Source organism: Podarcis raffonei, chromosome 13 (assembly GCF_027172205.1).
Source record: "Podarcis raffonei isolate rPodRaf1 chromosome 13, rPodRaf1.pri, whole genome shotgun sequence".
Lineage (NCBI taxonomy): Eukaryota > Metazoa > Chordata > Lepidosauria > Squamata > Lacertidae > Podarcis > Podarcis raffonei.
The window spans coordinates 4,370,527-4,397,358 of NC_070614.1; the positions used below are offsets into that span (position 1 = coordinate 4,370,527).

General features: G+C 45.0%; 1 protein-coding gene across 5 annotated transcripts; it reads left to right on the forward strand.

The window, feature by feature from the left end:
• Positions 1–207: 207 nt before the first annotated feature.
• On the forward strand, positions 208–25,551 carry NR4A3 (nuclear receptor subfamily 4 group A member 3). Of its 5 annotated transcripts, none has more exons than XM_053361740.1 (8): positions 208–338; positions 2,604–2,726; positions 4,698–5,605; positions 8,954–9,083; positions 11,200–11,372; positions 17,720–17,919; positions 18,709–18,766; positions 22,392–22,495. In XM_053361740.1, the coding sequence occupies exons 3-7, from the start codon at positions 4,700–4,702 to the stop codon at positions 18,734–18,736; spliced, it is 1,437 nt and encodes a 478-aa protein (XP_053217715.1). In that variant the 5' UTR covers positions 208–338; positions 2,604–2,726; positions 4,698–4,699; the 3' UTR covers positions 18,737–18,766; positions 22,392–22,495. The 5 variants fall into 5 exon arrangements, 4 of the variants coding, with proteins under 4 accessions (XP_053217715.1, XP_053217714.1, XP_053217713.1 ...); XM_053361738.1 differs by having other exon boundaries at positions 214–338; positions 18,588–18,766; positions 22,392–25,388; XM_053361739.1 differs by lacking the exon at positions 2,604–2,726 and having other exon boundaries at positions 213–338; positions 18,588–18,766; positions 22,392–25,388.
• The last annotated feature ends 1,281 nt before the right edge of the window (positions 25,552–26,832 follow it).

A 26,832-nucleotide genomic window follows, 5' to 3' on the forward strand; every position in this document is an offset into this window, starting at 1 on the left:
TGACGCGCGGCGCGCAGGGAGAGCGGCGAGAGGGAGAGGTGGCGCGCGCGCTGCGGAGCCCGAGCCGGAGCCGGAGCCGCCTTCGCCGCCGACCGACGCGGACGGGCTGGGAGCGGCTCGCCCCGCCGGCCTTTCCGAGCCCGAGGCGCCTCGCTCCGCCGCCTGGCCCGCGCCCCATGCCTCGGGGCGGCGCATCCCCCCCGGACTGCCGCTTCGCCCGAGCCGCCGGCTCCCTGCCCGCCCGCCGCGCCTCACCACAGCGCCCACCTGCCGCGGCTTCTCGGGGAACCAGGCGCGGGACAAACTGCATGTAAAGACGGAACCGCCACAGCGCCCCAGTACGTAGGCGAGGCGCGGCGCCCCGGCCGGCCGGCCCCGGCACTTGCGCAAAGTTTGGGGGCTTCGCTTCTCGCTCCGCGGGGCGCCCGCCGCTCCCGCCGCCGCCGGCTGCTTGGCGTTGTCATGGGGATGGCGCGCGGGGGGCGCGGGCGGGCCGGAGGGCGGCGACCTGTCCTGCTCCGGGGCAGCGGAGCTTCCCGGCGGGGGGCGGGCAGGAGGCGCGCGGGGAGAGGCGCCTGCTCGGGGCGCCGAAAGAGGCAGGCTGGAGTTGCGCGCGGGGAGCGGCGGCCCTTTTCGGCCGGCGAGGAAGTGGGTCGCTCCCTTCTCGGCTCGGCTCCGCGGGTCCCGCCTTGGAACCCGGCCGGTTTGGCGGGGGCTCTGCGATGGTGGGGAAGCAGGCCAGCTTCTGAAGTGAAGCGGAGAGAGCCTTTCTCGTCCCGGGTCGAGATCCGCCCTCGAGGGCATCCTGCACGTGCCCCTTGCTCGAGACGGCCCATCGGAAGCAGGTTGTTGGGCGGGTCCCGCGCGGCGGCGGGGCGTCGGCCCGGGCTCTCTGGGGGCGAGGCGGACTTGCCCCGGGGCGGAGGCGGGGGTCTTCGCCCGGCCTCTGCGCCCCTGCAGTGCCACCTCGTCCGGGGCGCGGCGATGCCCAACCTCTTCGGGGAAGAGCGGGGCGAGGCGGGAGGGACGCTGCTGGGGGCGGGAGGCGGATGCCGGGCGAAGAAGGGGCTTTTCTAAGGGACAGTGTCTAATTGAAAGTAAGGAGGATGGTGGTTTTTTGGAGGAGTGTCCCGGCAGAGGACCCGCCAGCAGCCCCCCATCGGGGACTCCGGAGGAAGGCTTTCCACAGGTGGGACTGGAGTCGCTTCGCTTTTCAAAAGGCGCGCCGGAGGGCTGCCGCTTGGATGTAGCGCTCTTGGCGGACCGGCTCCTGGTTCTCCTGCCGCGTTCAAGTCCTTTGAGACGCCGCCGGACAGTCATTTGGTGGGAGGGCGGGGGCTCAGCAAACTCGCGGGGTTTTCTTCGCTTCCTCCTTGCGAAGTTTGCTTTCTCCTTGCCGGCCCATCCTTCTCCCTGGCCAGACCTCTGGCTTACCGGGAAAGAGCGAAGGGGCCTGGCAGCCCCCTCGCCTGTTTAGCTTGCCAAGGGTGCCAGCCCGTCCCTTGCCCACTTAGGAACCCGGGGGGGGGCGGGCTGGGGGCACGATGGTCCAGGGTGCTTGGGGGACGCCGGTACTTCGCGTCCTTGGGAGGAAAGTAGGGGCGCCGCGGGCTTGAGAGACGAGAGTCTCCAGGGGGCGCGGGACTTTGAGACGTCGAGCCGGGGCAGCCCAGCCGGCCCCTCCAGCCCTGATCCTCAGCTGGGCAGCCTGAGCCAAGGAGCTGGGTGGGTCCCCTAAGGCGTCTCTGGTGCTGAGAAGGTGGAAGCGAGATGCCCCTGGGTCGGGGGAGCTTCTGGCGCTGGGATCGGGCTGGCCCGGGCCCGGCTGCTCCCACCCCAAGGCGGCCGGGGGCGGTTCAGGGGGTCCGGTGTGACTCCTCCGGGCGCCAGCGGGAAGAGCTGTGTGCCCGGCTGCGCGGAGCTCAGTTTGAACTTGGTTGAAAGTTGGTGCCTGCGCGCCCAGCGGAAGGGGAGCCAAGCGCGGCTCTTGTGGGGAAGAGAGCCCTCCGCCCCCTCGACGGGGTTGTTGGGGCAGAATGGACCTTCTCCGGCCGCAGCAGGGAGGCCGCTTAGTGCCCGCGCATGGGCATCCCCGAGGGCACGATGCCGCCCTAGAAGGGCGCCCCTCCTCGAGGAGACCAGAGCAAAGGTTGCGCCCCTCTCGCCTTCGCCCCGCGGCGGTGGTGGCGCTCCGGGGCGCTTTGCTTTGGCCCCTGGCGCGGGAGGGCCAGGCGTCGGGGAAGCCCCTGTCTGGACACACGCCCCCCTCCCATGCCGAGTCCCCTCGAGGGGCGGCAGGGGCGCACTCGGACCCTGGACTTTCCGACACCCGAGGCCAGAAATTGGGTCGGGTGTGGCGCCGTCCAGAGCAGCCTGGGCTGCAAGATCAGGGGAGCCTTGCGGCAGGTTTCGAGCTGGCATTTCGCGTGAATAAAAGCGCATCGGGTAGAGACGGGGGTGGCCGACGCTGCGGACTGGATGTCCCCCTCGAGGGCTCCCCGGACTTGCCTGGACGGCAGGCGCCCGCCTCTCCCCAGACCCCTTCCTCCGGCCCCGGGATCCTGCCCGCTGCCCCCGCCGACCCCCTTGTCTCCGTCTTGCAGAGTCCAGGTCGGAAGAGCCCTCTCCGGGGAGCCCCCGCCAGCCCGAGGCCGACCAGCCAGCGCCGCCCCCGCCAGCCGCCCAGCCCGCTGTCCGCACCATTCGGCCAGCAAGTCACCGTCCAGGTAAGGGCGCCCAGCCCGGCCGGGGCCTCCCCGGCAGTGGCGTAGCGTGGGTTGTCAGCACCCGGGGCAAGGCAAGTAATTTGCGCCCCCTAATCCGTGGATTTGCGCCCCCTAACCCTAACCCCCAGATGTTGCGCCCGGTGCGGCCGGCCCCCCCTGCACCCCCCACGCTACGCCACTGCTCCCCGGAGCCCGCTTCCCCTTTCCAGCGCGGCTCCTCCGCGCGCCCAAATGTCAAGCGGCGACCTTTGCTTTCTCCGGGAAAGCGCCTCTCTCCCGGAACGGGGGCCGCGGGGCGGGCGAAGGGGGCTTTCCTGCCCAAGGCATGGATGTTGCTCAGGGGCTTCTGGTGAAAGAGGGCGTTTTCCAAAAGAAAGGAAAGGAAACTTGGAGAGAGGTCTCTGAGCCTCCTCTAATATATGCTGTATAGAAAAATTAGATGCGAAGCACACAATTTAAAGTCGAGAGTTTTCTTTGGAGTAGTTTTCAGTCAGAAAGAAGGTAGAACGCTCCTGGGTGCATCTTTTATTGGAAGTAAGCCTCTCTTTTTTTTGCAGTGGCGTTTACTCCTTTAGTAAGTGTTTAGGGTTGCAGCCTGAGTTCTCTTTCTTTGCAAATCCCAGTAGTTAAAATCTGCAAAACATATTTTACTATAAACATGAATGTTAAATCTTAAATAACTGTTTATAGGGCAACTTTCCTTATAGTGGGGCAACAGTAAAACTGCCAGAACATTTGCAAAGCTAAGCAGAGCCTGGTATGTTTTGTAGGATTCCAACCACTTACATTGTAAATTTATTTATGGATTTTAATGGAAAAATTGAAATGAAAGCAAGAAGTTGTTTTCCAAATTAAGAAGGAGAAGCTGCTATTTAAATGGGGGAGGCCATTATGAGAATTGTGGATTTGTTTGGTTCCTTTACATTTATTTTGAAATAAACAAGAAGCCTAAATCTCCTGTCATGCATAATAAATATGCAACATACAGTATGTTCTTCTCTTTTACCAAAGGGTCTCTTTTAGTCCTCAAAAACTAATACTAAAACTTGATGATTTAATGTTTTATTGCATGTGTTTAATCTTTTTCACAGTTTCAGTTTCATTAAAGTATCAATGAAAATAACACAAAATAAAATGGTATATTTATTATATTTTATTCAGATTCTTATATGGGCATTTGCAGTGCTATCATAGCATTGTTGCTGGTGTTAAAGCTAGTTTGATTTACCTTCACAATAACAAGCTTCAAATTATAAAAATATCAATATGCAGATCCAATAGCAATAACCATTTATCTCTGGTATATGTTCTTCCTTTCTATACCACTGACAAACATTTTCATTTTTCTCTCTTTTTGTAATGTCTTGATGTTTTGATTTCTCCCCTGCCCCCTCCCAGCTTGGGTATTAGGACCTAATTGTTCAGAGCCTATTAGTTCTTCTTTTGCTTCTTGATTGATATATTAAAAATAACTGAAATTTAAACAGTCAAGGGGTTGGGGAGCTGAATTCTGTCGTTATATCATTGGAAAACGCTGAGTAACTCTGCTCACTTGATCCAGCTGCCTGAAAGCCAGTGTTAACTTTTGCACATTATGGGATGTGCAATTCCCACATTCATTCGAGGGGCTGCCACAAATGTGAGGAACTCCTTATGTGGAAAACCTTTCAGGCTGCAACGCTATATCCAGTTACTTTGGAGTAAGTCCCATTGGACTTGTGTATCTTTCATTGCCTGAAACTGAACTGAGAGATAGCACACTAGTCATATGCATGTCCCTTTTTCGTGTGCCCCCCCCCCCCGCACAGAAGTATTTTCCAAGTAGAAAGTTTGTTTCATTTTGAAGCATCTCCAAGGCAGAAAATGTGTTTTAGTTGGACTTGCAATAAAGTAACACAAGGAACAAGTACTGATAAGAAAACTTGGGAGTTCAGCCGTTGCTAATGGACCCTTTCCTCTTTGCCCTTGCAGATATGCCCTGCGTGCAGGCCCAGTACAGCCCTTCGCCCCCTGGCTCAAGTTATGCAGCTCAGACCTTCACCTATGGCTCGGAGTACAACCCCGAGATCATGAACCCGGACTACACCAAGCTGACCATGGAGATGAGCGGGGCTGAGATCAGTGCCACTGCCACCACCTCTCTGCCCAGCTTCAGTACTTTTATGGAGGGCTATGCTGGGAATTATGAGCTCAAGCCCTCCTGCTTATACCAAATGCAGTCCTCTTCGCCCTCCTCTTCCGCAAGCCAGAGGCCCCTCGTCAAGATGGAAGACAGTCGGATGCATGGCTACCACCCTTCCTTGCCTCCCTCTGCTGATGAAGGCATGGCTGTGAACACCTCCATGTACTTCAAGCAGTCCCCGCCCTCCACGCCCACCACCCCCGGGTTCCCCCCACACCAGGCCCCCTGGGACGAGCCGCCGCCGCCCCCTCTTCCGCCAGCACAGACCTGCATGGCCCCTGGCCACCTGATGAGCGCTGCCCCCATGAAAACGGGGCCCGGCCGCTTCCCACTCTTCCACTTCAAGCATTCGCCGCCCCACACGCCACCTGCCGGCGCCCACATGTGCTACGATGCCACTGCCTTGAGCCTGCCCATGGGATCGGATAGACCCCCCGCCGGCCAAGCCGCCATGGAAAACCACCCGTACGGGCTCCCGTTGTCCAAGAGAGCAGCCGCCTTAGCCTTCTCGCCGCTGGGTCTCAATGCAGCCGCTTCCAGTCTTCTGGGGGAGAGCAGCGGTAGCAGCAGTGGTCTTCCCTCCCCACCCAGCAGAAGCTCTTCGTCAGGGGAGGGCACTTGCGCCGTGTGCGGGGACAATGCTGCCTGCCAGCACTATGGCGTACGGACATGCGAGGGCTGCAAAGGCTTCTTCAAGGTAAGAACCGCCAATGTGAGCCCTCCGCTCTCCCCTTCAGCCAGTAGCAGTGTAATCCAATACACGCAGGGCCTGCTATCCCAGTGCTCATTGTGCAAAAATTCACTTATCTGAGCACGAGGATTTAGTACCCAAACCTCGCTATACATAGTGCAGATTCAGATATTCCAAGAGTCAGACCTGTGTGTGGCGCTGTAAACAGATAAGCAGCCTTAAACAAGTCTCCTTTTTGTGTTTTTCTGGGTTGCGGCACCCATTTCTCCAGAAAGCCTGGTTGGAGGAGGGGGAGAGTTTTGACAACTAAGAAAACTTTTCCCCTCTTCCTTGCAAGGATTTAGAGGGGTTTCCCAGGTCTTTTCCTCATTTTGGAGTCAAAATTCTGTGGTCAGGAATGCATTCGAAGTCATGACTCGTTATGCAGATATTCGCCTAGCAGACAATTTCCTGAGAACAAGTTGTGTTTGGAGAGCAGGATCTGTGTGTACGTGTTTAGGTAAAAGTAAGTCCCATTGTGTTAAGGAGGGTTTAAGGATTGCAGCCTTATTTGTGAGGAGGCCCCATTGAAAACAATGGTACTTCTAAGTGGATGTGGATTAAAAGCTGCACATTTCAATGGAACAAGTTTGGTTGCTTTCCATGGGTCTTGGTTGCAACCAGTTTTCGCTGAATATTGTGTCTGCTCTTAAGCTTTTACATTGTTCATTAAAAAAAAAAATTGCCCTATCTGATTTTTCTGGGGAAATGCAAGATAGCTAACAAATCAGTAATGGAACAATATGAAAGTAAGATTCAAATAATCCCCAAATTAAAGTCAACCACAGAATCAAAATATCAGAAAACTAAAAGCGCATTTGATGATTCCAAAACAGCCATTGAATAAATACAAAACTAAGCCAGCAAATTATTTAATTATAAAGCCAGGGGCCTTTTCACCAACCACCTAAAGCGGTATAATGACAGGACCGCCAAATCTCACCCAGCAGTGTGGACACAACAGCAGAGAAAGCTCACTGACACCAGTCTTTCCTCCCAGTGCGGAGAGATCTGAAGCAAGGCCTCAGGTGGTAGGTGGAGCATGACAGAGAAACAACACGTGGAATTAGGCAGCCCTTACAGTCCTCGGGTCCCAAACCACTCAGGGCTCTAAAGGTTAACACCAGTGCCTGACACCAGTGCCCTGCTGAAAGTGACCTATGGAGCAGCCTGGCCAACCACGAAGAATGCGCCTAATACCTTCACAGTGCAATCCTATTCTTGACTTGAAATTAAGTTCCAGGTGATTTCTAAGACAATATATCTGAAATATATATTTCAGATATATATTGAAAATACACTCTCTCACATAAATGCATTATACAAATATATCTATATGTTTATTATATACATTTTATATATTTTATTATACACCACCTTTGTTTCGTGTATAATAAAGTATGTTGTTTGACTTGTTCTGCAAATCATGTTCAGCATGTGAAGTGAACGGGTAAAGGATTGTACCTCAGTGTAGGGAAACAGGCAAATACATCTAAGAGTTTTCTCTTCAAATTCACTAAGCCAAGAGGCCTTAGGCTGAGAACACTCCACCTCTCTCAGGCTCAGTTTCAGGGTCAAAACACAGACCTGTATTTTCTAATAGGACCGAGAAGAGACGTGCTCTCAAAACGTTAAATAAATGTGATATATATGAAACAAATTGTGTGTGCTATACACAGTTGTTTCACATATCATGTTTCCATAAATATGTTGGTTGACTTGTTTTTCAGACTATGTTGTGTATTTGAGGATGTACAAGGTTGCTTTAGCTCTTGATACTGAAACGTCAGCCTGCCCTGTTTCTCCTTGGGGTCAAGGGACACATGTTGCCAGAGAGTTCTCTTCCGCATGTCCATTGAGAGGAAGAGGCGGGTGTAATCTCCTGCTCATTTCAGTAGGACATGCCCAAAAGAAATTGGCCATGCCTTGAGCTCCAAACTTCCTAGAGCCTGTACCAACTGAAGGGATCGATTGCTTTCTTATTGCCTTTGTTGGAAACATGTTTTATATTATGGTCACTACTTAGTGATAATATATTTGCAGCATATTTATCAGGCTTTTGCTGTTAAAGCCCTAATTTTGGCCTGCACTAAACCACAGAAATCTTCCCTTAGACAGTTGAAACTTGGTCCCTTTATAGGGACCCAGTATATAATGTGCAAGTTATAGTATAGCAAAGTCACCTACTAGGTTTTAAAAATATGCTGTTATATAAAGACAAGCACATAGCAATCCTTTATATGTTTGTTCAGACGTCAGTGCTATCGCATCTAGTGGGGCTTCCTTCCAGACAGGATTGCAGGCTTCACTGTTTTTCAGCTCTTGGTTAAAGTAATAAGTAATATTATTAGAAGGAAATAAAAACCCCTTTCATTTTACTTTAGCTGTCTGAATACATTACAGTATCTGTTTTCCTCACATTTAACAAAACCCAAGTTTAATCTTAATACTTGAGGTTTGTGTGTTTTTTATGACCCACCTTGCTTTTATGGCTGAAAGTTGCTTTAAAAAAATTCATATTGTATTTCAATGCTGCAACGCATCCTGGGATCTTAGAGTGAAGGGCAGGCAAGAAATAAAAGAATGAAAAAATAGTAAAATAATTCCATGCAAACATTATTTAACCATAGACAGTTAACTCCTTAAAAAAAACCATATATATGAGGAAAGGACTTCAGCTTAACGCTTCCATTCAAATAAATTTGACTGAAAAGTACCTAACTTTGGTTGAATCATGCCCCCTATTTTTTAAATTTTGTTGTGAGCCCATAGTAATACTTGTATAATTTAACTTACAGATTTATATATTGTACATTTGCTTCTCTTTGTGTTTTATATATTCTTTGTTTATGGCAATGATGAATTAAACCAGTTATTTTGATATCTAATAATTGAAGTAGTGAGATAAATCTAAACCAGTTATCTTGATAGCAAGAGAGATCAATCTTCAGGTAATTTTGATTCTATTTTAATAAGGTCAGTAATAATCAGGGGAATGAACCAAGTAAAAATTGTTCTCAGAGGAATATTAAAAGCCCAGATAATACATTCCCCAAAGGTATGATGCGATGACCTGGTAATTTCAGATATGATTTTATCATTTAGGAGTTGGCTGTCTCCTGAGCGCGGCTTCTGAACCACCGTCGATTTTCATTGTCAGTAGCTAACACTAATAAAATTGTTTTTCCTGGAGGCTAGTGTGTTAGGAAATTAATTTTATTTAATTATGTGAATTGCACTGTCACTTTTCACACTGTAATTAAAATGCAACTTGTCAGGTCCCGGCTCACTCTTTCTTGCATTGTATCTTCCTAGAGGACAGTTCAGAAAAATGCAAAATATGTTTGCCTGGCTAATAAAAATTGCCCAGTGGATAAGCGCCGTCGAAACAGATGTCAATACTGCCGATTTCAGAAGTGTCTCAGTGTCGGCATGGTAAAAGAAGGTAAGAGTTTGCTATTATTAGCCTGCACATCAGACTACAAAACGGCTTGAGTGCAAAAGGAGGGACCCTAAAGGAATTGTGATTTTTAGAAATAACAGTGAATGTCTTTGTTTTTACACGTTGCGTAACAATGACTTTACAACAGATGTTGGATCTCTTATTCCAAATAACATGGATTCTTCAGAGGTTCTTTAGATATGGGAGCAAGAAAGTAGATCTTTTAAAAGGAAGGTTTTCCACACCAATTATTTAGTCTGTTCTCCTTGCTTTTTTACATAGTTCTTGTTTCATTGAGTCCTGTCTCCCTCTATTTGAATAGCCCAATCCTATACATAGCCTAGTTAGAAAAAAGCCCTGCTATGCTGAATGGGGCTTATTGCATTCCACCCTCATCAAATTCATGCCACTTTCCTTTTCTCAAAATTATTAAGTACTTTATAGACACGAAACAAGCAGATAATATCCTTTTTGCTATCATAATTGATAATAGTGTTTCAGGGCTGCAAGCCTTTTTATCCATTAAATATAGAGATTTATCAGTAGAAGTTTTAATAGATTAATGTTGGGGCTAATTTGAAATGGTTAGGTAACATTTTAATCAATGTGATTAGTTGGCTATGTGGCTATGTTTAGTTTTTGTGTTTTCCCGTAAAAGGACATTTCCAAGAAAATATGTTATTTGTTTTGTTGATTAGAAAATAAACTACATCCCCCACACAAAGGAATGGCTAAGAGTACCTTATGACTTAAATGCAATAACAAAATACAAATGAGCAAAACTAAAAAACGGCAGCAGAAGCACAAAGGGTGCTTAAGTCATACTCCAAGAAGACACAGTGAAATCAGTAGACTGACTTATAAGTTAGTCATGGCTAACTTTAAGGCCACTGACACAGTTGCTGACAGGCAATATATCCACAGAATCAAAAGCTTTAAAAAAAAAGTTACCAGTTGTCAGCAGAACCACAAATAAAGAGGCAGAATAACCGAACCCCTTGGGGCAGAGAGTTCCACAGATGGGGCACCACCACAGAAAAAGCCCTTTCATGTGTTCCCACCAAAGGCAATGGCAATTTAATATTTGGCTTTCCTCCACTGATGTGTGGAAGCTATTTTTAACTCCCATCGGTATCTAAAATAATTACACTGAGGGTTGAATATTATGTGTCTTATCAGTTGAAAAGCAAATAATTTGTCAGGGCCACTGGTTCGAGTGTCAGACTAGGACCTGGTAGTTCCCTATCCAACCATTAAGATCCCCGATCTTGGCCAGTCACAATCTCTCGCCATAGCCTACCTTTCAGGGTTGCTGTGAGGATAAAATGGAGGAGAATCATGTACACCATGTCAGGCTCCTTGGGGGAAAGGAGTAAAATAAAGAAGCTTAATATGCAGGACTTTGTCTTCTCAGAAGTAAGCCCAATTGGGTTCAGTGGCATTTACTCAGGAAGTGTGTGGCTGCAGCCCTGTGCACGCTTAACTGGGAGTAAGTCTCATTGAAATCAATGGGACTAACTTCTAAGTAGATGTATCAAAAATAGCTCTGTAAAACTGTTTAATTGTTGACAGTCTTGTTTTATCTAAAATCATTAATACAGAGCTGAACACTTCAAGAGAAGAGAATTGCCATCTAGTTCATGTTTTCAGTCAGTTACAAGATGTATTTGTCAATATTATATTTCATTTTTATATATGCCTATCTCTTGTATCTTTACTGCTAATTACAAATGCAAAGGTATTTGTTTTTAGCAGTGCTGTGGTTAACGCATGACAATCAAGCATGTACAAATTTAAATCATGCCAGACTCATAAAATGCCTGTAATCTCCGCCCCCTATAAATGTTACAGAATAGACAGGATAGTACTCTAGTGAATACTGACTGTTGGTACAATACGTGTTGTTGTTGTTTTACATAATCTCCATTTGTGTAACTGCTGTGAACTGAAAACTGCATGTTTAAGGAAGGGAGATCAATAGGCAGCTTTCTTGTCTGCTTTGATTTCCCTCGTATTAATTAGGCAAAAAGCTGGCCGTGTAATGTTCACGTGTATCTTGTTGGAATTTCCCTCTGAAGACTGATGGTGTGTGTGTTTTGTTTTCTCTCCTCTTGATCAGTTGTCCGTACCGACAGTTTGAAAGGGAGAAGAGGCCGACTGCCTTCCAAACCAAAGAGCCCTTTGCAGCCAGAGCCTCCTCAGCCCTCGCCACCTTCTCCTCCAGTCAGTATGATGAATGCTCTTGTGCAAGCGTTATCCGATTCCGCACCCAGAGAGCTTGATTATTCCAGAGTAGGTTTTGTGCTTTTCTATATAGAATTAGCTTTTTTGATGACCAATGGCTTTTAGCAAATATATTTGGCCAGCTGATACATAGGATTCTTTATCAACTGTTGTGTTTTAATGTATGAAATACCAGTAAATGCCGGGTGCAGGTAGAACAAGTGGGTGGTTTCTCGGCGCAGCAATGGGTGCTTTGTGACTGTATAGCATTTTGCCAGAAGTTGTCTGTAGTTGCAGCAATGCTGCAGAATGGTTTCATTTTATTCCTGAAATTGGTCAGGGCTTCATGCATGATTCTGTAATACAGAGAGTAGAAAGTAACAAAAGGAACCCCATGAAATTTAAATGATTTGTGAATCATAAGTGTGTTTCAGTCCAGTCATTTGTATCTTTACTTGGAAGTAAGTCCCCTTAAATCCAATTAGTAACTGTGGTTAGAACCAAGGAGTAAGAAAGACTGGAATTTTTCTGTGGTTTTTCATGTACATCAGCCAGCACTTGTGGACCCAATCTTCCACCATTTCAAAATTTCCACATACAGTAAGCCCGCAACTTAGGCACATTTAACCTGTGCGCATTCAGCTTTATGCGCTTGGCCAAATTTTTAAAAAATTAATTAATAAGAATAAAAATAAAAGAATTAGAAAGGGGGCGAGTGGCACCCAGGTGAAAAGACTTTAGCAATCGCACCCACATCCAATGTGTTTTGACTATATGTGATTTTGGCTTTAGGCACCATGCCCAGAATTTAACCCCTGTGTAAGTTGTGGGCTTCCTGTATCTTAAGTGAAAGCGAGACTCTGACCTCAGGAATATGCTTTGTTTCTGAAGTGAAACGCCATCACCTCAAAATGAAAAGATAGCCCACCGCTTGACAAATCCCTAGTCATAAATCTTATCATAATTTTATGCTTTCATTTGGCGTGTTTCATTTGGGATGGTTTGCAATCTGGAGCATTAAAGTTGGTTATGTACACAAATAATAGTTAAAGCTGCCTTGGGGGTGGAGATTGGGACCCAGAACCTAAACATGTTTCCCAATTAACTTAATCAGTGGGGCCTACTTCCAAGTAACTTTGGGGGATTGGAGAATAAAATATTTTTGTATTTTACTCACAATGGTTAGTATCCGCTGCTTTTGTGTAGTTCCAATGCATGAGATTTTTTTGGTGGAACATCTATTTACACAGAAGTAGTTTGAGAGTGAGCACTTAAGATTTCAGTTGGATTTCATGAGCCCTATTGCAGAATGCAACTCTTGTTGAGAAGCGGGTGTAAACATGCTGATTATGTTTTAATTGGCAATATTTTGTTCCAAAATCATATTACTGATCAGCATTTTAGATTTACCTGGGTACATAAACTTTGAGCAGTCAGCACAGCTTAGCAAAATTTTGTTAAATAAAATTCATTTAATATTAACTATTGATTAGTCTTAACTTTTGGCTAAATATGTTTGCCCAGTTTTTCCACATGCCTTACGTAGGGCTGGTTCATCTTTATTAAATACTTTGCAGAATCAATGTGGACACACAACAGTAGTTTCATGACCAGCCAGTATTTTGAGCCAGAGTCATCCTAGATAACTTGAATTGATGATCCTTAGATGCTATACAGTTATGTTAGAATTTATTTTGACTTGCTGCTAATGTTTTAGGGCTGGTATTAGCTTACCCAACCCATAGCAACAGTATATTTAGAAACTGGCTTTCAAAAAGCAGTCACTAGGAGGAAACCCTTTCAAGGGCAGCAGGCCTCATTCGGGTCTCCCACCTGTTTTTACACTGTTCCAACTCCATTTCAGACATGAGCTGTGTCAAGGCGACGAGAATCTATCGTTAAACCATTTTTTTATTCAGACAAAACTCTTGTTGAGTTCAGTGAGAATTCTGCCCCATGCAGTGACTCTGAGAGATCATAAATTAACAAGGAGAGCTTGCCTAGCGCTAAACAAACCTTGTGTTACCTTCATAACACTAGAGTCAAAATGACAGCATTTGCAGGGGACCAGCGGCAGGAGGGAAACACTGAGCTCCTTCTCAACCTGCTCATTCTATCCTGCAAATGCCCCCTGGGCAATATATACCCCCACAGTCAGGCTTGAAAAGCAAAAGTGAGTCCCAGCTGGAGGTTTGTTTAGTTAGGTATTTTTATACTGCCCTTTACCGCAACAGTCACAGGACAGTGTTCAGCAAACTGCATTGCACTGAACTGGAACCGGAGAGAAGGCTTGTGACTGAGGACCACAAAATATGATTAACATAACTCAGCCTTTTGGGAGTGGATTCCTTCCTTCCTTTTAAAACAACAAACTTAAAATATACTTTTGGATTACTAAGGATATCAAATCAAGCAAATATAGACAGCTTAAAGTTTCATTAGTAATGTGGCAGATGAGATAGGCACAACCATCCCAATTTAGCAGGAACTAAATTCAGAAGTTTTACATTTACATTTCTGATGTTTACATTTCTGATGTTTACATTGGCGACATACTTAATAGACAATATGCTACCTTGGGCCACATTTGTTTTTTTGTTTTTTTCATCAGTTTCTCTCTCTCTGATAAACAATTGGCAACCTTTTAACTCCCCTTCCTTCAATAATAATAATAATAATAATAATAATAATAATAATAATAATAATAATTTGTTTATACCCTGCCCATCTGGCTGAGTTTCCCCAGCCACTCTGGGCGGCTCCCAATCAAGTATTAAAAACAATACAGTGTTAAATATTAAAAACTTCCCTGAACAGGGCTGCCTTCAGATGTCTTTTAAAGATAGGATAGCTACTTATTTCCTTCACATCTGAAGAGAGGGCTTCCACAGGGCAGGCGCCACTACCGAGAAGGCCCTCTGTCTGGTTTCCTGTAACCTTACTTCTCACAATGAGGGAACTGCCAGAAGGCCCTCGGCGCTGGATCTCAGTGTCTGGGCTGAACGATGGGGGTGGAGACGCTCCTTCAGGTATACAGGACCAGGGCCATTTATATACAATTAATAAAATTTCTGCAACACATTTCTACACCAGATATACTCTCAATCAATACACAATCTCCACTAAAGTTTCCAAGCACCACCTGCCATTTACTGGAGTGGTTGGTGCATTCAGCCTAAGGGCTTACACCATGGTAGACAGCAGGAGCTGGATGGGCCTCTGAACCCCCAGAATCTTTGGGGACCTGCGCTGTTAAGCCTCTTTAGGGAGACTAAAAACAAAAAACAACAACTTTGCTGTGTTTCCACATTAAATTGCCTTTAGTTCACAAGAATTCAGTTGTGCTTCTTTCTTTCTCGTGGCACTATTTTTATTGGTTAGGGAGGACAAAAGATATTAGCAGGGCTGCCAGGTTGCAACTTGCAAACCAGAGATCACACCTTTTACCATTAATCCATTTGAGTTCTTGCCACCCACCCCTTGCTTCCCAGATCTCATTAGTCACCCTCTTCCCCCACCCCACCTGCTGTAGGGGGCAGGGACTGAGGTTCTGCAAATTGCAGCAGAAAGGCAAAGAGAAGCTATGGGACCTGGGAAGGATGCGGCAAGAGAGTAACAGCAGCACTAATCTCTGCCACTGCGCATATGCATTTAGGTTTCAAGTTCAACCTGCAAAGAAGCTGTGCTGATAACAAGTATCACTTTTCTCTGCTTGGAATATATATATATTTTTAGGCAAGCAATTTATTATGGTCACAGGCTAGTAAAATTCAGTACAAAGAGGCACAACATCTAGTAACAAATATAGCCAGCAAGTTTTTTTTAATTAAAAAAAGGCATCATGTTTGGGGGAGAACCTGGCAACCCTCTTGGAGACACAAGAGGATACATACATTTCAGTATGTTTCTTTTGTAGCACCCCCCTCCCCAGCCACTTAATTTTTTTACACTCGCTAATTACAATACATATCCAGCTGTCATCCTGGCATGCAAACTTACAGGTCATTTATATATTGCCTGCTTAACCGTGGAATGTAAACATGAAGGCCACTTAACCAACTTGTCCAGCAGAACTCCAACTCCCATCAGCATCAGCCATGGTGGTCATTGGTCAGGGATTGTGGGAGTTGTAGTCCAGTGATTTCTGGAGGGCTTCAGGCTCCCCATCTCTGATTAAGTATTCAAGCCCGTTTGTAGATCTATCAAATGGGAATGCTGACATGTTTGTCAAGAAATATTATTTGCGCGTCGAGGTCCCCAAGACACTCCCCAAAGAAAAACACAATTGACACTTAATTTTTGTTTAAGGTTTTTGGCATAATTTTGGCCACAACTTTATTCAAATTACAGCAATGTAATGGGAATGCTAACATGTTTGTCAAGAATTATTATTTGTGAAAAGTTGTTTTTTAAACTTTCAGACAAAAATATATTGTCAAGCAGAAATCTGAAGCAGGCCTTTGCCCCTAAATATGGCAGTAATTAGTTGTGCAGCCCTGCCCTTCAAAAATGTTTCAGGTCATTCCAGTTTTCTTTTAACTTCCCTTGACATTCGTACAAAGCTTTCACCTGAGTGGAATCCTCCAGATTTTCCCCTGAATTTCACTTTAGATTAACTTCTCTGGCAACTCTGTCGGTGCGCAGTATAGCTTTGGCGTCACAGTTGTATATCCTCAGTGGTGTAGCGTGGGTTGTCAGCACCTGGGGCAAGGCAAGTAATTTGCGCCCCCTAACCCCTAACCTGCCGCCGCTGCCAGCTTCTTCTTGCTGCTGCCTGGGCTGGGCTGGTGTGGTTCTCTCCCACGCTCAGCGCTGCGCTGGGCGGCCGCTGCACTGTCCCTCCCCCAGATAGTCCCTCGCTCTCTCTCCGCACCACACGCCTGGCACCCACCCCCTCCACAGTGGGCGGCAACCCGGCGGCTCGGATCGGATTCGCACAGCCAGCACTGCAGTGAGAGAGGGTGAGTGAGCCAGGTAGGGGCAGAGAGCTGCGAGTGCGAGCGCGCCCCCCCAGATGTTGCGCCCGGTGCGGCCGGCCCCCCCTGCACCCCCCACGCTACGCCACTGTATATCCTGTAGCTGTAGTAGAACATGCTTTTAAAAGGTGGAGATGAAGAATTAGGAGATAGTGGAAGATGATGGGAACTGATCTGCAAGCAATTGAAGGAAATGGGATGTGGGGAATGGTGACATCATTCTTCTAAGTCGGGGTGGTCCTCCTGTGGCTTTCCTTGACGTTCCTGGACTCCTAGCTCCCCTTGGCACTGGCTGCTGCATTTGGGATCAGGAAAACTTTCCCACAACCCACAAAGTAATTGATCCTACCAATTTAGAGAAGAGAACTTGAGATGGGGTTTTAGGCAAAGCAAAACCCAGGTAACGCACAATGTGCATTTTCCACCTCAACATTTTAGCATTAGTACGCACTTGCTCAAACATCACTTTCACATTGTTATAAAAGAGCATGTCTGGTGGCCCTTTTGAGCAATGTGAATGCAGAGCCGGACTGCCCATGAGGCAAGGTGAGGCGACTGCCTTAGATGGCAGGATCCACAGGGGCGGCAGATCTGGTCTCCAAAGACCAGATCACCCACTGCAGCGCCACAGCAGCTGCAGCATGCTCCTTGGAAGCCAAACCCGCCCACCCCTCTTCTTGATGAAGATCTTCACTCCCCTTTTCTTCCCGGGTGAGGAGAGTGCCATTCTGTGGTTTATCTCAGGTGCCAAAATGTCTTGGGGCCAGCCCTGTCAAGTGTTTGATGGAAAAAATCATGTTCTAGATTAGTTTTTTGGAGTACTATACTACCAGTCATTCTGTGGGGTAGATTAGTTTGAGCCAATAGCCCAGAGTCACCCAGTACGCTTTATGGGCATGCAGGGGTGTTAAACCCAGATCTCCCTTGCCTTTCCAAATCTCTACTTTTAAGAACTGGAGTTTGCTTTCCCCTTCTCCCTCCCACTCCCTTTTCCTTACACGTATCTTCTTAGATTGTGAGCAGGAGGGCAGGAACTGCCGCAACTGCTCCAGGAGCCTTTTCAGCTAAAGGGCGAGATACAGATATATAAGTAAATAATACATAAAGTCCACGCCAGCTCTTATAACCATTTTAGTTTCAGAGAGACTGTAATGGCAGCAAAGCGGGCTGATTAAAGGATGCTTTTGATTGATACAACTCTCATGTAAGAGTCAGGAAGCCCAGAGGCATGGTTTAGGAGTTGAGATGCTTATGAATTGTCATATTTACTGTGTCTGTGTAGAATAAGCATTCAGAGCTACACATATAAAAACAAAGCACACCTGACAATTTGTATAAAATCTGCTTTTGCTTGGCAGAAAAGAGGTTAAGAAGAATACTGTGATATTTCTCAAAAACGTATTTCCCCTTTTCTCTTTTCAAAAATAATTTTCATTCTAGTACTGTTCCACTGAGCAGACTTCTACAGGTACAGATGCAGAACATGTGCAACAATTCTATAATCTTCTCACTGCCTCCATTGACATATCCAGGGTCTGGGCAGCAAAAATCCCAGGATTTACAGACCTCCCAAAGGAAGATCAAACTCTACTCATAGAATCAGCGTTTTTGGAGCTCTTTGTATTGAGAATGTCCATCAGGTAAATCTGAGGTTCATTTTGTCGAGATGTCATGACTTATTGATATTTTAAAATATAACTGTGAGGTCATTAACTCTGTTGTTTCTAAAACTATAATAGCTGTGCAAGTTGAGCTCTGTCTTTGGGATAAACAGGATCTCTCGGCTGACATGTGTCAGTCAGACTTGTTTACTTGGTCAAGGGCTTAATTCGCGTGCCAAGTAAATTATGAGTCAAGAAAAGATTCCCCTGGATAATTGGAATTCTTGATCCCTTCTCTGCGTGTGGTTCTTTTTTTCTTGGCATGACTTTGTAAAAGTTGCTTTGATTGTGGAGAGGTGGGTAAAGGAAAGTTCAGTGCAAACATGATAGAAGTGTCCCATAGACATTTACTGCAAGCATGACTGAAGGACTCCCATTAAAACACAAACAATGTCTCCCTACATACGCAAAATCAGACGCCCAGGAGAAGGGTTCTTGCATGTTTCTTCAGGGATCTGCAACTCATCTGAAATGAGATTACTATGTGATCGGCTGTTTTTGTAGACCTGCCCAAAAGCTTCAGTCTTGCCAATCCATTTTCAGACTTCTTTCCAAGTAAACATGTACTAGTGTGCAAATGATGTGCTGTTAACAACGGCACATACCACTCTAACAACGTTCATAACGTGTGTCTTTTTACATTCAAGATCTGACACTGCTGAAGATAAATTTGTTTTCTGCAATGGACTTGTGCTTCATAGACTTCAGTGCCTTCGTGGATTTGGGGAGTGGCTCGACTCAATTAAAGACTTTTCCTTAAATTTACAGAGCCTCAACCTTGACATCCCAGCCTTAGCATGCTTATCAGCTCTAAGTATGATGACAGGTAAGAGCACTTTCAATTTTAAAAAATCTCTTGAGTGAAAAAAAAAATCTCTGCAAATATTTTTTAGAGATAATAAGGTGTTTCAGTAAGTGCCCATCCACTTTTACAATATTCTAAAAAGATGTGTCATTCTTAAAAAGGTAAAGGGACCCCTGACCTTTAGGTCCAGTCATGGCCGACTCTGGGGTTGCGGTGCTCATCTCGCTTTATTGGCCGAGGGAGCCGGCGTACAGCTTCCGGGTCATGTGGCCAGCATGACTAAGCCGCTTCTGGCGAACCAGAGCAGCGCACAGAAACGCCGTTTACCTTCCTGCCAGAGCGGTACCTATTTATCTACTTGCACTTTGACATGCTTTCGAACTGCTAGGTGGGCAGGAGCAGGGACCGAGCAACAGGAGCTCACCCCGTTGCAGGGATTCGAACTGCCGACCTTCTGATTGGCAAGTCCTAGGCTCTGTGGTTTAACCCACAGCGCAACCCGCGTCCCATGTCAATCTTAAATGCTTGCAAAGGCTAGACTGACAAGAGTTGCAATAGTGAATTCTTCCAGTTCATAAAGCCCTTACTGCTATGTTTTCCATGAGATCATTTTCTCTGTGATATTTCACTTGCCGAAAAATTGCATTACAGATTCTCAGTCCTGTAAGTTTCCCATTTCTGGCATTATTTATTTGTTAACTGATACTTCTTTGTGTTCAGTCAGGGGCAAATCATAGGCTGCAGTAAATATTTCATTGGAGAAAGGGCTTTCTTGCTAAGAATGTGATTTGTGTTCAGTCCTGATCAAAGTTAGTCTGCCTAAATTCCTGTGAAATCAATGATACGTTGGAATAAGTCCTGGATTTCAGCTCTACTGATCTTGGGCCAAATCCTGCCACTTTCATTTGGAATTGCGCAACAGGCAAGAAATGCGTAACACAGCAACACTCCCTGCAGAAGAGTTTTATTGCCCAGCAGGCACTGGTAGGCCATTTCCCGTGGCACATGGGGGAGTGTGTTCAAGACTCCTAACCCAAATCAGACCATGAGCCAACTAACAGGTCCACCTTGTATGGATAAAGCTTCAGTCTGTTGTATCCCTTGCAACAGATGAAGCAGAGAGCCATGCTTTCCACTGTCTCCTTGGGGGTGCATGGAAGCAATCCTAGCATCAGAATCTTGATGCCTCCACTGCCCAAATCTCTAAGTGAGATTTTGTCTGCGGCTTCATATAGAACAAGGTCCTGCTTCTAGGTCTTACTCTCCAGGAACAAGCAAAGCCCCTAGGTTCCCAAAACCATTTGCAGAAGAATAAACCACAGAGCCTAGGGCTTGCCGATCAGAAGGTTGGCAGTTTGAATCCCTGCGATGGGGTGAGCTCCCGTTGCTCGGTCCCTGCTCCTGCCAACCTAGCAGTTCAAAAGCACCTCAAAGTGCAAGTAGATAAATAGGTACCACTCCGGCGGGAAGGTAAACGGCGTTTCCATGCGCTGCTCTGGTTCGCCAGAAGCGGCTTAGTCCTGCTGGCCACATGACCCGGAAGCTGTATGCCGGCTCCCTCGGCCAGTAAAGCGAGATGAGCGCCGCAACCCCAGAGTCGGCCACGACTGGACCTAATGGTCAGGGGTCCCTTTACCTTTACTGTGGTATGAAAAGCTGCAGAGGGTCCAGGAGAAGCAACAGGATTGAAGTTTCCCCCTGGAATGACTCCCAGGGCAAGGGAGGCTGTCCTTTTCTGGCCCGAGGGCTAGGCCACATGGGCTGCCAGCCACCCTTCCATGCCAGCAGTGGGGGTGGCCATTGCAGACGCGCACATGCACTTTACATGCAGCACACACACTTCATCAGACATGCAGCCTCTCAGAACTCTCTCTCTCTCAGACAAGCACTTCTTGGCAGCTCACCGCCAGCCTCATGGGCCACTGGCTTACTGTCCCTCTAAAAGAAAACGTGGTAAAGCGTGTTCTCCATAATAGAGAGCACGTGTTGCGGTGGGGGCCAAAAAGGCCACCCCACTGTTGTTGGGCAAATTGGCCACATGCTGTGATTGGGCAAGGAGTGTTGCTGGGGGGAATGTTATGTTGCTAAAGTGTGGGAGGGGTCAGAGGTCTTCAATGCAGGGCTCGCAGCCTGGGGCCTTCTCTTGGGCTGCGTGCACCGGATCACCCGCCCACCCTCCCTGAAAAGGGGGGGGGGCTTCGTTGTCCTCTGACCTTGCTATGCCTGTCATGGGGTCGCCTGCTTTGGGTGCAGGGGCCTGGTAGGAATTTTGTCCATTTGGCTGATTGGCTGTTGCCATTTGGTTTTTGCCTACTGCGTAGCAAATCGTCACAACTTGTAAGGTTGGCGGTTAGGCATCGGTTCAAATTGGTTGGTGGAGGGGTAAGTGCCTACCCCTCCAATGGTGGTGCGGAAAGGGAATTCCGTTAAAGGAATCCAGGGGCTTGCCATTCTTTTCATCCTTGTCCCTGGCATCGGACTTGGGCTGTGCAAGCCACCAGGAGCATGAGGGTGAGAAGTGAGGGACTGATGTCCAGCTTCATTTTCTCCCCAAAACTGTTTCCCTCACTGGCTTTCGCTGGAATCCGGAGGTCAGTTCTGTCCCTGGGGCAAGGACAGATAGTCGTAACCAATGCCTAAGCAACCACTCACGTGTGTGTATTTAAATAAAGTTGTGGCCAAATTCATGCCAAAAACCTTAAACAAAAATTGATGTGTGAAGTGTGAGTTATTGGGATGGCCTGGGGGACCTCGATGCGCAACTTTCTCTTCCAAGGCAATATGGTACAGAGTACCAATTAGCAGGAGAGAGAAAGCAACAGTCAGGGAGGGCTACATCTCCTGTTGGTGGGCTTCCTGGAAGCTTCTCCGGAAAACCTTATAAAGGCCTAGAAGGACCTTCTTATGTTTTCCATATCTGTTACCACCTACCGTTTGTCACAGGTTTGGTGGAAGGTGGAGTATAGTGAAAGCTTTTCTTAACATTCGGGGTTTTCTAATATAGCACTTTACACAACGCAATAAAATCTTTTTTTCCCAGCCCTGAAATATCTGGCTTGGAGATTGCTTTCTCTCCGGCCCTTTTTACAGGTAAATAAGCTGCAAAAAGTAGAAGATAATCAAAATAGCAAAGCTTGGTTGAGGTGCTTTTCATTTCTTAGAAGAGTGTCTGAATTCCTGATGGAATTCCAGGCCTAGCACTGATGGAGCTCACAGTGGATATTGATCTCCACTTGAATTCACTGAATAAATAATGGTTGCCATAGTTATAGAGTATTCACAACTGGTAGGGAAGCTGGGAGATCTCCAAAACACCTTCTGTGACAGTTCTGCCATCAAATCCTCCAATGAAACTATGGCACTAAAATTATGTATACATCATCTAGGTCCCTTTCTCTTCACCTGTGGCCGCACAAACATTTTGGTCTCTTAACTGGAGAAGGCATTTTTTAAAGACATTAGTGGTGTTTTAAAACCAAACTAGTGCATGTCTCTAACTGCCACACCTCACCCTGACATTCACATCTCAGTACTGTAGTTACTATGTAATGTGGTTAGTAATGAGCAGCCTTTTAGTATAAGAGGAGCTGACAAATTGATCATAAAGCATGGGTGCTCACTTGCGTTCTCTCCTGTTGCTTTGCAGAACGACATGGCTTAAAAGAACCAAAGAAAGTGCATGAACTATGCAACAAGATCATGAGCAGCTTTAAAGATCACTTGGCCTTCAGCTGCCAAAGCAAAGGACAACTTTTTGAGCCTGTGGAGTCCAAAGTGCTTGGGGTCCTTGCTGACTTGCGCTCCCTCTGCACCCTCGGACTCCAGCGGATCTTTTACCTGAAATTGGAAGATTTGGTGCCGCCTCCTTCCATTATTGACAAACTGTTTCTGGATACCTTACCATTCTGAGGTTCAAATTACCCTCGTGAAGGGCAACTGTCTACCAGAGCAGGCAAAAAAAAAAGACTGAAAACTTAATGCTAACAATGCTGCTCTCATTTAACCGGCGGAAAAAGCAATTCCAGCCCTGCGCATTGGACTTCGCCTAATGAATTTCCTTGCAAGCTGCCTAAAATGTATCTACAGGTCTGGAGCTAGGAAACTGGAGAGAGGGAGCGTTGAGTGCAGTTTTTGTTTTTTAATCACTAATATGGCACTTTTGAACGATGCTACCCCAGCAGGAAAAAATCTATTGCATAGCACCTCATCTTAAGTGGTGAGCAGAAAATTGTAGATGCTGTGTGTTTGAAAATAGTAGTGTTTGAAAACAGTAACAATGGCAAATTGTTCAGGCAGGTAGTATGTCTTTTATAGTTTATACCTTTAGCATACTTCCTGTACCAAGGGCACATTAACCTGGCACAAATGAAAAATTCTCTCTCTTTTTTTCTAATGTTGATTCATGTTTCGTATCGATCTGATATAGCAAAATGACAACGGCTGTTAACTCCCATGGTCAAGTGCAATTTTTAAAGTCTTGTTTGTTAATTATAATTTATTTTAATATAAAAAGTAAATGGAAATAGCAAGAGTGAGGGGGGGGCATAGTTTTTACATGCACTAACTTCCATGATAAAGTTTCCCAAACTTTGAATCCATGTAACATGACTTACTAACATGCCAATATGGGGGGGGGGGGGGGAGGAAAGGCAGGAAGGAGCAATTTGTGATGAGGCCACATTCTTATGAAGTAAGTCACGATGCATAGCAGCCGAAAGGGTCAGCGCCATGCATAGCTACAGTTTAGAACTGAATTTAGCAAATTGATTAGTAAGGATACAAGACAGTTTGGAAGAAGAACAAGTCTTGTAAAAAATAGTCTGAATGTAAATGCTAGAATGGGTTTAGTGGGCTGCATTTTAAACATTCCGTGTATGTACTCCCTATTTTGTATGTTTATACTGTTGATGCTATATTAATATGAAACTATTTGTTGCATAGTGTCTTTATTTGTATAAATATTTGCATGCATAATATATTGTAAAACTTCGCCTGTATTTATTGCAATGACTGCCCGCTCCTGGGAGCCGCGTTACACAGATCAACGAAATAGTGCGTTCACACTGATTCAGTTGAGTGTGGGTAGTTCACACACACATATATGTGCGCATTTCTATTAACCAGCTGTATATAAAATTCATCCTTCCACAAGTAAACTTTATCTTACTGTTTTATTTGCAGTGACTTTTAAGGCAGTACAATTTAGCACTTTGATATTAAAAATTTTGCTCATGTTTGGTAACATAAATAATATTTAAATATTTTAGTTCTTTACAAAAAAAAGATTATATGCACTGTATTAAGTTAAGATTGGTCATTTTGCTAAAAAGAAGAAGAAAAGAAAACATTTTGAATGTCAATTTCATGCCCCAGTATCTTTTTTTGTTAATGGTCTACAGTAATTTTGTATTTTTAAAAAAAACTGTATAGAAATTAAATTATACAAACAGATGCCAAATTAACTGCCTAATAGATGCATTGGACAACTTAGATATCAAGTTATTATCCCACTTTTAAAAAGGCTGGTATTTTATCATTATATTTGGGTGTGCTTTTGGGGGGAAACATATTAATCTCAAGATTGGTAATGGTATCAACAGGAAAAGTTATATTATAAGTTATATTTTCAGTTTTCCTTCAGATATTTTAAAAATTAATGCTTTTTTAGTATTGACTTCATGGGCAAACAGAATAGCATGATTAAATATCTGAGGAAACAGCTTTTTATTGCAGGTAAATTTTACTTGTTGAACTGTAAAGCAATTGTATTTTGATTTTGAATTCATGCACCCAATCAGAAGAGAATTTAAAAGGCATGCTAAAGTGTTTGCCACATGTGCAAAATATATAACTCACTAGAGGTAATAAGAACCTCTGACAGTAATTTAATTTTTCACTTTCATTCTCTTTCTGGAGACACACAAACCACAGTTCTCATTTGGCAGTAAATGGGATATGAAGGGTTGGTTTTTTATAATAATAGGCAAACAAAGTTTATTAGAAAGAATATGCTTTTGTAGTTGTAAGAATTTTCTTAGTTAATATATTTTCAATATTCAAATAAAATGCAAACATTTTTGAAAGTTTGTGGTACAGAATTAGTTCAAAACACTTCTCAGAATCCCTTCTCCATTCAGTTAATTTCTGAGATGTCCAAATTTCCGGGGCTCAGAGACAGTGATGATAACTCATCCATGGCATAATAAATATTCCCACAGTTAAATTTCCTGTGATCATTGTGTTTCACTTCCATAGATTTTTTTTTTGGGGGGGGGACATCATCTTTGTTACCTATGGATAATTATTTTTTTAAGTTGATCAGTTTGTTCATACAGGATAGTCACTGACAAATCTCAAGAGTGAAAAACGAAACGAAATGCAAAGCCAGTTCTGCTACTCCTTTTCTTAGAAACTTCTCAGTGTGAACATGCCTTGTTTCATATACTAAAATCAGGAATATTACAGCTGTTAATGGATAGTGCCTTGTTTTTATTTCTATTTCAGATAACAGAGTGCTTCAGAAGTTTTCTGTTCCTCTAACAGCAATGCTTCTGTTTTGTGAATGTGTTAACCTGTAGGGTTGAAAGAATTGCTCTTCTACATATCCAGTGTAAATTAAAATGATTAAATTGAATTAACTTTTCCCCCAGAGGCCCTATTTGTATTGAATTTTGCTGAATTATGATGTGGTTTTTTTTATCTCTTAGATCTGCTGTGGTTTAAAACCTGGGAGCAAGCTTAGAACACTGAAAAATTAGCAGGAACTTGGTTTGCGTATCTTGAGAAATAAATTGTTGCATTGAAAAGCACAGCCTCTCGATGACCTTACTATTCAGTATAGAGGAAATATATGCAGTGTGGGGGCTTTCATTTTTTATTTTACTGACTTGGTTTTTTCTGCTATCATAAGTCCTGCCAGAGGAGTGGGGGAAGCATAAGTACAGTTTGTGTTTTTTAGACCACCACTTCAACAGTTTAATGTCCATAACGCACACATTATTTTTGTGCATCCATAAGAATGCATGATCTTTGACCAGGACATGAGGAACAGTTGTTTCTACTGATTTCTACCACACCCGACCAGCAGAATGTGTCTTAATATAAGCTTTCTCATTATTAATTCATTTATTTAAAGTGAATTAAGAATTAGAAAGCTTATATTAATACACATATTTAAAATCAAAACATGATTGCCAAAAGTATTTAAAAATGTACAGTCCACTTTCCTTTTGAAATGTGCTATGGGGAGCACCTCATGATTGGACTTACTTATTTTGTGCAGTGCTAAAATTGTTTATATACGAATAACTTTCCACAGTTCTGTCAAATTGGACCTGCCCAGGAATATTCTGATTACTCACTACTTGTAATAACTAACCTGGGGTTGGGGGGGGGGGATATCACCTGTTTGTGCAAAGGGCTGCAAACCCAAGAAAAATAAAAAGGAATCTCAGGATGCTATGAAGATGAAGGGTGAGCCTTGCTTCTAATCTTAACCCAAGCAAAGACTGGGACATTACTAAAAAAAATAATACCTCAAACCTCTTCCTTGCCCCAGATACTGGAGTCAGTGGGCCTGAATGTCATTTACATCAGACTGTAGTGACATCGAAAGTGACATACACAAGACTGATGTCAAATGCTAATAATATAATTGACAGTTTGGGATGTACCAGATTTTTCATAGCCCTTAAGCAGTCTTAGATTTGCATTTACCATTGCAATTTAAACTTAGATGGCTTCGCTTCACTTTTAACACAGGAGTATTACTATAAAAGGGACACGGGTGGCGCTGTGGGTTAAACCACAGAGCCTAGGACTTGCCGATCAAAAGGCTGGCGGTTCAAATCCCCGCGACAGGCGGACATTTTGGACTTAGAAGGTTTTAACAATGTTTTCGGGTGGCATGCATATTTGTGGTACGACAAGGTTAAAGCACATAAAGCATTTAAAAACCATATTGTCAGGAAAGCATTGTTTAATGTCTGGATAAGATACAAAGACTTACTGGAAAATAAAACCCCAAGGTGGTTGTCACCAATGGAAGCGAAGGCTCAGAAAAAGCTCAATATGGAGGCCAAATGGCC

Excerpts from the sequence above, each read along its gene's own strand:
- NR4A3 (XM_053361737.1), top strand. The coding sequence starts at position 4,670 with ATGGACCCTTTCCTCTTTGCCCTTGCAGATATGCCCTGCGTGCAGGCC. Across the intron at positions 11,373-17,719 it reads GAGAGCTTGATTATTCCAGA|TACTGTTCCACTGAGCAGAC; the intron begins GTAGGTTTTGTG and ends TTTTCATTCTAG. Across the intron at positions 17,920-18,587 it reads GTATTGAGAATGTCCATCAG|ATCTGACACTGCTGAAGATA; the intron begins GTAAATCTGAGG and ends TTTACATTCAAG.